General features: G+C 41.4%; 1 protein-coding gene across 1 annotated transcript; it reads right to left on the reverse strand.

The window, feature by feature from the left end:
• Positions 1–10,723: 10,723 nt before the first annotated feature.
• On the reverse strand, positions 10,724–12,133 carry LOC114495512 (60S ribosomal protein L4-like). The gene is given in 1 exon segment (XM_036023053.1): positions 10,724–12,133. A coding segment is annotated over 1 exon segment (1,278 nt). The 5' UTR covers positions 12,082–12,133; the 3' UTR covers positions 10,724–10,803.
• Between the last annotated feature and the right edge of the window lie 338 nt (positions 12,134–12,471).

The following is a 12,471-nucleotide window of genomic DNA, read 5'->3' on the forward strand; positions in this document are numbered from 1 at the left end:
CCTGAAAATATTAAGTTGCAACCTACTGGAAGTTATAGAACACTAAGTAATTTGATTTTCACAAGCAGCTCTGCAACCTGGCATCAAGAGAAGTGAAAATCCTGAACTAAGTAACAGAAAAGGTGCAAATGGGGGAAAATGAAGGGGTAGAGGAACCTAGGGTACAGACAAGAGCTCGATTGATTATGCCATAGGATCCGGTGTGGTCAGGGAAGCAAGGGAAACCAAAACAGCTTGAGAGTGGGGGGTGGGAGGTGGGGAAAGGGGACTCAGATGAAGTAGAAACACTTCTCTTTATGGTGTTATAAAACTTACTTTTTTTCCCCCTTTGGCCTGGTCTCCTTAGTGGAAGTGCCATCTGCTAGAGAATGGAATCTATATCTTTCACTTACTTGTATCCTTATAGGGCATCATGTGCTGGTCATGAAGAAGTCGTTTGTAAATATTTAATGAATATCTACAAAAAGTAAAGTTCTTTTCCTTATGTCTAAAGCTTGCACCCTTCAAACAAAGAGAAGTGAAACTATTCAGTGAGAAACTTCTTTCCTGTACCATTTCCTAGAAGTTGTCTGCACAATGCCAATACATATCATCAGCTCAGGGGTTCAGAGCTGATTTTTTTTTATATGTGCATCTTGACCAAATGTGGTAATTGATGATTCCCTGTAGCAAGAAAAAAGTAAGAGTTTCAATACTTCGAGTACTAGATCCAGGGGAGACAACACAAAGAAGTATAAGGATAAGAAAATGAAAGAGGATAGATAACCCAGAAGGGCAGATAAATTTAGTAATGGTTTAATATGGTACAATGACAAGGAAAAGAAACAGTTCTTCTGTTCTCTCTCCACCCCCAACCCCATCCCTGTCCCAACTATTGTAGACTGTAAGCTCCATGAAAGTTCATTGCCAGAGCCCCAGTACTAGGCTAATATGTGGCACATAATAGGGGCTTCATAAATATGTATAATGAATTAGTAAATGAACAACTGGAACGAATGAATTGTTGGGAACCGCCCTGCCTGTTTTCAGAAGCTGTAACCTGCCCCTCCCCCCATGGCTAATCAATCAGTGAGTGATTCTTGGACCATAAGCCACTAAGCAGACAAAGCTTATCTCCCTGGCAGGAGTGCAGCTTCTGCTCCTTTTACTTCACCCTGCTTGGCCCCCAGTGCTTGATTGGTTAGCCAATGACGGGTGAGGTTCCCCAAGGGAGGGATGACCCAAGACAGGCAAGATCACATGGCCCCAGGGAAGGACTTTGGGGGCTACAGCAAAAGGGGGTGATGGACCCTCACCCTTGGCTTTGACATAGCCTGAGTCCTCATTCTGTCTGCGAGAAGTCTCCTAATCTCTTGTCTGCCTTACTTCCTCTGCCTGACTTAAGCCTGAAACAATGACAGACGGAGGTGCAGTCCTGTGCTGGAAAGGACAGGTTCCCTAGGGTGATCAGGCCTAAGAAAGAATGCATAAAATCCTGTGAAACCTGCTTTGCTAAGAATGCTCTCAACTAAAAGCTAAGGGTCAAAGCAGGAAGTGAGTTCATGGCCTTTTAGCTAACAGACCCTGACTCAGAATAAGCCCTCAGAGTTCTTTGTATGCTACCCATTGTTTGATCCTTACTGCCTAACAATGATTAATGAGCTTTACCTGTATTCCTGTGAAAATTGAAAGCCAATAAAAACCTTTTAAGGGAAGGGTTGGGGCTTTCTTCCATTGAGAGAGTAGCCATGCTGTCCCTTTTTCTCCACAGGACTCGGTAGTCTGTGAATGTATCTCGTCTCATTGAAAAATCCACGGACACTGCGGGCCGGTGTCAGAGACAATGAATGATGGGATTAAATTATTTCAAGGTGCTAGCAGAGGCTCCAGGTGATGCATGGGTCACCGGCCAGCAGTGATCACGGAACTCTGCGGATGGCTCGTCGAAACTCAAGAAAAAAATATGCACAGAGACAGACCAGTTTCTGTGGAGAAGTAGGGATAGAACGGCCACCCCCTCTAGTGGGGAGCGTGCCAATTTACCTTCCAAACTGGCTTTTATTGGGTTGATTTTGCATAAGAATTCAGGTAAAGCACATTATTCATTGCGAGGAAGTAAGGATCAAACGATAGGTAACAAGGAACTCTGAGGGTCTACTTTGAGTCAGGATCAAAGAGCTGTGAGACTTTAAGGAACAAACTAACTTCCTCCTTGGACCCTTCTCATTCAACTGAAAGCATTCTAAACAAAGAAGGTTTCACAGGAATTTACATCTTCTTTTTTAGGCCTGATCACCTGGGGAATCCGCCCTTTCCAGCACAGGGCAGCACCACCCTGTCATTGTTTCAGGCTTAGGTGGAGCAAGGGAAGTAAGGCAGCCAAGAGATTAAGAGATCTTCTTGCACAGCAGGAGGACTCGGGCTCTGTCAAAGCCAAAGGGCGAGAGTCCATCACCCCCTTTTGCCGTAGCCCCCAAAGTTCTTCTTTTGGGGGCCTCCCAAGTGATGGTGCCTGTCTTAAGTCATCCCCCACCTGGGGAATCTTACCCGTCATTGGCTAACCAACCAAGCATTGGGGTCCAGGCAGGGTGAGGTATGAAGGAGCAGAAGCTGCGCTCCTGTCAGGGAGATAAGCTTGTCTCCTTGCTGGCTTACAGTTCCCAGGGCATTCCCTTAGCCTTAGCGTAGGTGGGGGTTACAGCTTCTGATACCAGGCAGGACAGTTCCCAACATCCAGGTACTTTTTGAAACCTACTGATAGTAGCAAAAGATATCTTTTTGCTCAGAGACTTCCTATGTGCCTTGTGACTGAAATGAGATGTTCTGGATGGTGAACATCTTTCATGTATTTGACAAATATTTGAGTATCTACTCTGTGCCAGACATTCTTACAGGCACTTAGGATGTAGTGAATGAAACACAGAAAAATCTTTATACTATAGAACTTATATTCTAATGAAGAGAAGCAGAAAATAAATATCTAGTGTATTAGATAATACTAAGTGCTACAAAGAAAAACCAAACAGGATAGGGGAGTAAGATGTTCCAGGATGGCCAGGAAAGTCCTTATTGAGGTGATATTTGAGTAAATGACTGTATGGAGCTGTCTAGAGAAAGATCATTCCAGGCCAAGAGAACAGCATGTTCAAAGATAAAAAGGCACGAGTGTACCTGGTACATTCCCAGAACAATAAGACTGGTATTGGAGTGGCTTGTAAATGATTTACTTTAAAATGAATGAACATTTTTATCTACATAATGACTAATATATTTGGTTATCTTCAGTGCTCATTGTATGATGCAATGCTCACAACAAACGTAAACAGCAGTTACTCTTATTATCACCCTCATTTTCCTTGTCAGAGAAGTTAAATAACCCAAGATAATACAACCTCCCTCCCTGTTTCCATTAGGAGTTGCCAGAGGATGGAGATGGGGATTGTTTCTATTGTACAATCACAGAGGTACTGCCTACCATTCTGTATTCCCTTGCTCTGGTTCCAGCTAGTATTGCCATCCTTCTGCTCTGTTGACTGCTGCCACGTTATTGAATACAAGTGCTGCTCACACCATTTCCCATCTTCTGTAGATCACCACTTTTAAGCGTTCATGTTCCTCTTCAGGTAGCAGGGAATCAGCTTTTGTGTCTCCTAACCTTTTCTCTTAAAGGTGTCAGGTTGTTTTTTTTTTCAATTATTTTATTTTATTTTATTTTAATCATTGTTCAAATACAGTTTTCTCCTTTTTACTCCCAATCCAGCAGGTGTCAGGTTTTTGTGACATGTTTTTCTTTTTGCTAAAGACATTTCTTTCCAGGAGACCATGGGTGCTTGGAAGAAACAGGCATATTTGGACATATGTTGGGAGATGGACAGAAACAGGCTCAAACCTCAGACCATCTGTTCTAATAGCCATGCTTTCTTGCTTGGTCTGGCTCATGCAAATATATGTACAACGATTTTCTCTCATGACCCTATTATCTCTCTCTGTCCACTTCAGCACTTTCTGAGGATGTCCTGCCATCAAATCAGTACTGTTTGGTAACCAAGGTGGCTAAGAAAGGACTGGGAGCCAAAAAATTCCGATTAAGGGCTTTTATTTGAGGGGAGAAACTGCCATCAGGTAGGCTGAATCTGAGCAGACTACAACAGCAAGGGAAAGGGGAGGAGGGTTTTTAAGGGTGTATAGCAGACCCCAGGGAGGTGAGTCACCCTGATGATCTGTCCCAAGGTATAGGTGTTTGCAAGACAATGTCCTCTGGTCAGGGATGGCTGATTCGGTGACAGAGAGTCCAGGAGATTAATGGGCCTCGTTTCTGGGAAAAGTTCAAGGGAGAGGGGAGAGGCAGTGAGGATTCAACAGCTTTCCAGCAAGAGGCCTGAGGCTATGCCTGAGTAGCTTCTGATAACAGGGAACCTTGAAGTCAGGTATTCAGCCAGTGACACATACCTTCTTTGTTCCAGCATAGGTGGTGGCTTAGGTCCTCCATGCCTCACACATTCTAACAAGTTCCTGTAAGAACTTTGAAGTCTTTCCTTCACTTTACCCTGTGGTCTCTATAAATCAAGAGCATCTGTTTAATTGAGTTCCTCACTATTTCAGTTAAAAAGTTTCCTGAACATTGAGACATAAATGTTTGAAAGCTAATCTACCCAGGGAACAAATAACTAATTGTGATTCTGGTAAACTGTGTCACCTAACTGTACAGTGCAGCCCAAGAAAGTCTCATCTCTGACCAGCTAAAATATAGTTACACCCACTCATCACTTTCTTCTGTGCTTGGACAAAATGAGTCATTTCCTCTGAACTAATAATCAACTCTGGATGCATTGTCAAAATTGTGCTTCTCACTTGTAAAGCAATGGTCCACACCCTGACCTATATTGTGATTTGGCCCTGAACAAATGATTAGCTGGCCTCTTTCTTTGACATTCATATCTTTGCTCTAACTTCAACATTCCTTGTCCACCGGGACCTTACATTATCTTTTATAAAAAAAATAGTATCTATGCATGTTAAACAGTTGTAAGATACCAAAGGACAGCTCATTAGTTTATATTCCTACTACATGCTGGACCCTATAACTTGTTCTCATCATTTAAGGACATGCAAGGCATAATCCTTGCCCTCAAGGAGCTGACAATTGGCAGAGAAAGCAGATGAATACAAAAGAGTTACAATACAAAAGAAGTAAGTAATTAACAAAACGAGTTCAAATCTCAGCTTCGCCTCTTACTATTTATGGGTCCTTGAGTCAATGATTTAACTTCTCTGGCACTTTCCTTGTATGTAAAATAAGAATAATATCTACCTCACAGAGTTATTGTGACTATTTAACAAGATCATATTTTTATTTGACATAAATTAAGTGCTCACTAAATGGTAACCTTTTCCATACAATTAAATCCATACAATAATTCAAATAGACCAGAGGAGGGAGATATCAAGAAGTAAGCTAAAGGAATGTGGAACAAAATTGACACTACCTACTTCCACTAGGGGTAAACATGCATATAACATCTCACAGAAAGGAAACATACACACCAGTTTGTACTCTGAGAAACAAAAACAAGACACAACAAAACCAAGGTCTAGTTCTAGATCCTAAATTAAATGAAACCGTGAGCCTTTCTGTAAATTATTGACTCCTAAAGAAAATTAACTCTACCCCTGACTTCTGCAATGCTGATATCTGAAGATGAAAGAAAGTTTTACAGGTAAGATAAGTGTGTGAAAAAATTACTATTTTTCTTTTATTAACAAACCAATTGTAAACTTGGCAACCTTGGTAACTTTGTGAGTATTTTTCTTTTATTTATTTGTTCTATTTTGGTTTTTGATGAGCAAGCGATTTAGAAACTGGCCTTAGTAACTTCCTTTTCTTTTAAATTTTATTTTAATCATTGTTTTTTTAATATATTTTATTGATTATGCCATTACAGTTGTCCCCTTTCCCCCTTCTCTCCCCTCCACCCTGTATTCCCTCTCCCACCTACATTCCCCCCCTTTAGTTCATGTCCATGTGTCATACTTATGAGTTCTTTAGCTTCTACATTTCCCGTACTATTCTTGCCCTTCGCCTATCTATTTTCAACCTACATTCTATGCTACTTATTCTCTATACCTTTTCCCCCTCTCTCCTCCTCCCACCCCCCCTCCCATTGCTAACCCTCCATGTGACCTCCATTTCTGTGGTTCTGTTCCTGTTCTAGTTGTTTGCTTAGTTTCTTTTGGTTTTGCTTTAGGTGTGGTTGTTAATAATTGTGAGTTTGCTGTCCTTTTACTATACATGTTTTTTCTTTATCTTCTTTTCTTAGATAAGTCCCTTTAGCATTTCATAAAATAAGGGCTTGGTGATGATGAACTCCTTTAACTTGACCTTATCTGAGAAGCATTTTATCTGTCCTTCCATTCTAAATGAGAGCTTTGCTGGATAGAGCAATCTGGGATGTAGGTCCTTGTCTTTCATGACTTGGAATATTTCTTTCCAGCCCCTTCTTGCCTGTAAGGTTTCTTTTGAGAAATCAGCTGACAGTCTGATGGGAACTCCTTTGTAGGTGACTGTCCCCTTATCTCTTGCTGCTTCTAGGATTTTCTCCTTCGTTTTTTACCTTGGCTAATGTAATTATGATGTGCCTTGGTGTGTTTCTTCTTGAGTCCAACTTCTTTGGGGCTCTCTGAGCTTCCTGGATTTCTTGGAAGACTATTTCTTTTGCCAGATTGGGGAAGTTCTCCTTTATTATTTGTTCAAACACGTGCTCAATTTGTTGCTTTTCCCCTTCCCCTTCTGGTACCCCTATAATTCGGATGTTGGAATGTTTAAAGATGTCCTGGAGGCTCCTAAGCTTCTCCTCGTTTTTTTGAATTCTTATTTCATCATGCTTTCCTACTTGGTTGATTCTATCTTCCTTCTGGTCCACTGTATTGTTTTGAGACCCAGTTTCCTTCCCTTCACTATTGGCTCTCCTCCATGTATCTTCCTGCATCTCTCTTATGGTAACCTGCATCTTTTCATCTAATTTGCGCCCAAAATCAACCAATTCCGTGAGCTTTCTGATCACCAGTGTTTTGAACTGTGCATCTGATAGGTTAGCTATTTCTTGGTCACTCAAAAGGATGAGTTCTGGGGCACTGATTTGTTCTTCTGTTTGAGCCATTGCTCTCTCTTTTTTTTTGCGGGGGGGGGGGGGGTCTGGTCGCTCACGTTACGGTGAGGGGCAGAGCCTTAGGTGTTCACCGGGGCTGGGCACCCCAGTTGCTAGATTGTGACATTATATGTGGGGGCGGGGGTGGGAGTGGGGACGGGAGGAAACAATGGTGGTAGTTCTGTTCTCCTGGGATCTCAGTCCCTTCTCTGGGACCCTGGGCTGCGAGCTCTGCCCTGGCCCACGATCGCCGCCTCACTGGGTCCGCCAGCCGCCTCTCGAGTACTCAGGGACCCCCGCTGCATTCTTGCGCGCTGGATGGCTTTCGAGCCAATTTCGCGCCAAGTTTTCCCTGACCTCCGCGTGCTGCCGACCCGCGCCCGCCCGGCTCGTTCTCTCCTACCAGTCTGGATGAACTGAACAGGTCCGCTTCAACTTCTTGGCTGTCTGACTTCCATTCAGATAAATCCTCTATCAGTTCTGAGTGTTATTCTAGCTGTAAATTGTTGTTGTTCTAATCTTAGTTGTGTGAGGAGCTACGGTGCGTCCACCTATTCCTCCATCTTGCCGGAAGTCAATCATTGTTCAAGTACAGTTTTCTCCCTTTTACTCCCACTCCAGCCCACCCAGTAACTTTCTTTGGAAATAAATTTTCTGTCTAAATGATTTACCTATTGGCCCTGAGTAGTCTGTGCTGCCAGAGAAGAGTGCTAGAAGGACTCTTTTCACCTAGACATAATCTTTCTGGCTCTTGAGTTGACTGTCACGTGGCAATAGAACTTTACTGAATAAATCTCTTTCTCTGTTTCTGGTTCTGTTATGAGTTATAGCCAAGTCTGGATTTGTTCTGGTTTTGATTTGTGTTTACCTGCTGGTGGCAGCAACATGAAATCTGGTATTTTGTTTGTTTATGATATGGTCATTTGATGTATGTTAGATGGCAGTCAGATGGACACAGGGAATCTTGTTACAGTCGGGTAGCAGAAGGCAGAGGATCTAACTATCTCCTTATGTTTTCTTTTTGATTTTTTGTTCTCGCACTCTGTTTTATTTGTCTTGCCTGTAGGTCATTATGAATTAAATAACTGAAAATGTATTGAAGATTTATTGGTCATAAAAATCTGTCATTTATATGTAATCAGAAGTATCACCATCAAGGGGGAGAAAATCTATACAATGAAAGAAAAAAATTAAATAAAAAGAAAAAAATGGAAATTCTTTTCAGTGTATGGTAAATAATTTGGCCTTGCCCAAAGAGAGGTCTGGCCTTTGCCCTTGACTTCTGGGAGCTAATCTATATCATACCTGATAGGACCGTCTTTGTTTAGAGTAGGGATTGGCCATTAGAGAAAGACCAACTATGTGATCAACCAGGAGATGAATTGAGCCATGTGGGCAATCAATCAGTCAGTCAGTCAGTCAGTTATGCCTAGGTGATGAAGCCCCAATAAAATCCCTGGACCTGGTTGGTGATAATCTACGAATATTGTCACATCTTGATGCTGGGACGGAAACAACATCCTTACTGATGGGAGAAGACAATGGAAGCTTTGTGTTTGGAACTCTGCCAGATTTTGCTTTATGTGTTTCTTCCATTGGCTAATTTTGACCTGTAAGCTTTCCCTGTAATAAACTGTAACTGAATATAACAGTTTTCTATGAAATCTGTGAGTCTTTCTAGCAAACTTTTGAAACAGGGTGGTTTTGGGAACCCCAAATTCACAGTTAGTATCAGAGTTGAGAGCAGTGTTATGGAGGACTGCATACCCTCTAAACATGATAGTTGGTTCTAAACTTTGCAGTTTGGCTAACTTCAGGCAAATGCATTTAAAACAAAGAATAGAGGACTTTAATATGGCTTAATTTGGTTTATATAACAACTATATAAATGAGACTGAATGTGTGCTAGAATGAAAATCCAAATACAGGAGGACTTATTCTCCGTGACTTGAATGGAGTTTAGTAATCTCCTAGAAATCTAAGGTGTTCTGGAAGCATGACTTTTTCTTTCTCCTTTCTCAAAGGAAAATAGAAAAGTCCACAAAAATATGCAAATGAACTAAGTCAAGATGTGAGAGAACACTCCATGTGATCTACGTATGAACAAGGTGTTAATAAATCCTAAAGTTGTGTCCCCAGATTGATCCATAATCTACCTGAACAAGTATTTAAAAACACAGTCTATCCCCTGGCTGGTGTGGCTCAGTAGATTGAATGCCAGCCTGTGAACCAAAGGGTTGCTGGTTTGGTTCCTAGTCAGGGAACATGCCTGGGTTCATGCCTGGGTTTCAGGCCAGGTCAGACCCCCAGTAGCGGGTGTGTGAGAGGTAACCATACATTGATGTTTCTCTCCCTATCATTCCCTTCCCCTCTTTCTAAAAAAAAAAATAAATAAATGAATAAAAATATTTAAAAAATTAAAACACTGTCCATAATGGCACAGGGACAGGTCCAGTTATGAAGTTCTTCAGAAATCCCTAGTTTGCCCAAGATTTAGGTAATATTCTTCTATTGTGTGAGTGTGAAATGTAATAAAGAGTAATAAATTAGACTATAAATTATCTTAAGTTTAACAGAGCTCCTGTTTTAATTGGCTTACAAAGTTTAACAATTACTTATATGACAAGTTCATATCTTGTCCTCTCTGAAAAAATATCTTAAATATTGTCCTTTTCAAAGTTCAAGCTCAAATTAAAAATAATAAAGACAAGCCCTGGCTGGCATAGCTCACTCAGTCTGATTGAGTGCGGGCTGCGAACCAAAGCATTGCAGGTTTGATTCCCAGTCAGGGCACATGCCTGGGTTGCAGGCCACAGCCTCCAGCAACCGCACATTGATGCTTCTCTTTCTCTCTCTTTCTCCCTCCCTTCCCTCTCTAAAAATAAATAAATTAAAAAAAATTTTTAAAAGACAAAAAACTGTTATAAATAATCAAAGTAATATGTCTGTTCAAGTGACTTTTTTAAGTTTTTTAAAAAACATATTCATTCTTACAGAGAGAGAGGAAGGGAGGGAGAAAGAAAGGGAGAGACATCAATGTGTAATTCCCTCTCACAGAATCCCCAATGGGGAACCAGCCCACAACCCAAGCATGTGCCCTAACTGAGAATTGAAACCATAATTGAAAATAGCAAACTTTCACTTTGCTGGATGATGCCCAGCCAACTGAGCTGCACAGGTCAGTGATGTTCAGACGTCTTTTATACCTACACTTTATTTTGAGTTCTAGACAGCAGTGGACAACAACAAAGTTCTCTTTCACCTGATAAAAGGAGATGATGCTAGTTATAATTAAGTGTTTGACATTCTTCAGAAATTTAATTATTTCAATATTACTTGAAAGTTCTCTTGTATCTAAAGCTCAAAATTTGAGAAGCAATGCTAAATAAAAAAGGAAAGCTCAACTTCTGTAAGTTAATTATTTACAATCAAAATGATATAAATTATTGATATGAATGTTTTAATAATTATGTACTTTTTAGGTTGGCTAGAAATATTCTCTTGTTCATTTACAAAGACAGTGTATTAGTTTCCTATTGTTGTTGTAACATATAGCCACGAATTTAGCAGCTTAAAACAACATAAATTTATTATCTTTTTTTTTCACTGCCTTTGACATGTTTATTCAAAACTAGCTGTCCATAGTGACTTGACCATTATAGAATAAACAAATATAAGTTTATGCCACAGGCTTCTCTTCTTCTGTGGTGGGTTTCTTTTCTGCAGGCTTCTTCTCAGCGGCTAGTTTCTTGGTAGCTGCAGCCGTTTTTCCCACCACAGGCTTCTTCTGTTTCTTAATGCCAACAACCTTCTTTCCTTTCTTTCCTACCACAGGCTTCTTGCCTGGAACCCCCTTCTCATCTGATTTGGCTTTTAGTGCCGCTGCTGCTCCATCCACCTGGAGCTTGTGATTCCTGGTCTGGCGAAGAATAGTGTTCTGGCACACAGTCTTTGCATATGAATTTAACTTCAACATGATTCTCAGGTTTTTCAGTGGATTCTTCTTCAGGACTCTGCAATGAATCTTCTTGTGTGGTGCTCAGAGGGCTGTTTGGATCTCTGGACTTTTAAAAATTCTGCTAAGGTCTGTATTGAGCATCTTGTGCATGGGAAGGTTGTAGTTACTCTTGAGGGAGGCTGCTTTACGCCAAGTGCCATACAGATCATCTAACTTGCAGAAAGCACTTTTAGTCCAAATGCAGAAATGGCCCACATGCCCACCAGGAGCAAGTTTCAAAATGTTCAGTTTGCTTACATTAAGCAGAATAATTCCAGGAATGTTTCTGAAGGCTTTGTTGATACCATTGTCCTCATTGTAAATGATGCAGGGCCCCCTGCACTGGATACAACGATGGTTTCTCATTTTGCCCTTGCCAGCTCTCATTCTCTGAGGAGCATAGACCTTTTTGATATCATTCCAGGCCTTAAGCTTCTTAAGAAGCAAAACAGCCTCTTTGGTTTTCTTGTAGCTTTCAACTTTATCTTCAACCACCAAAGGAAGTTCAGGAACATCCTCAATACTATGACCTTTAGATGTGACCAGTGCCGGTAAGGCTGCGGCAGCTAGGGCAGAGCAAATGGCGTATCGTTTCTGTGGTTTCTGTGTTGTGTTCACTCTGTGGTGCCAACGGCACCAGGTTTTGGTTGGTGCAAACATGCGGCCCCCACAACACATATTTCCAAAAGCGCCCTGGCCAGAACGATGAGTTCCACCACCTTGAACTCTGGGAATTCGAGCCACAGCTCTTCCAGTACCCCAAGACTCAGCACTGGTTTGATGTCCTGCCAATTCACTGACAGCATGGGGCTGTCTATTGTTTTTGCGCAAGTTGGTGTGAACAAAGTTCACAATATCTGGTCGAATGGGAGCCTTGAACACAGCAGGCAAAGTGACATTTTTGCCAGATGATTTCCCCTTTTCGGAGTACACTGATATCAGTGGATGAGCACATGCCATGGCGTGGAGAGGAGAGAGCACACTCCTCTCAGCCCAGCGGCTCACACAGGAAAAGGCATACATTTATTATCTTACAGTTCTAGATATCAGAAGTCCAAAATAGGCCTCCTGTTTCCAGGGATCTGTGAGTGTAAAAACTTTCTCCTTCATGACAGTCATTTCCGTGTGTGCATGTCTTACCATAACTCATTAAAACAAATCCTGAGTACATTTTAAAACAAGCACATCCTTCCTAAAATAAAACCATATGAAGAGTTAGAAGAATCCTATAGAGTGTAAGCTGGATGAGAGCAGAGGCTTTATTTGTTTTGTTCACTGCTTGAGGTAGGATGCTTCTGAAAAAAACAAACAAACCTATGTGACATTTATACATCAGGTGGGTGGTAGACT

This window comes from Phyllostomus discolor, chromosome 4 (genome assembly GCF_004126475.2).
Source record: "Phyllostomus discolor isolate MPI-MPIP mPhyDis1 chromosome 4, mPhyDis1.pri.v3, whole genome shotgun sequence".
Lineage (NCBI taxonomy): Eukaryota > Metazoa > Chordata > Mammalia > Chiroptera > Phyllostomidae > Phyllostomus > Phyllostomus discolor.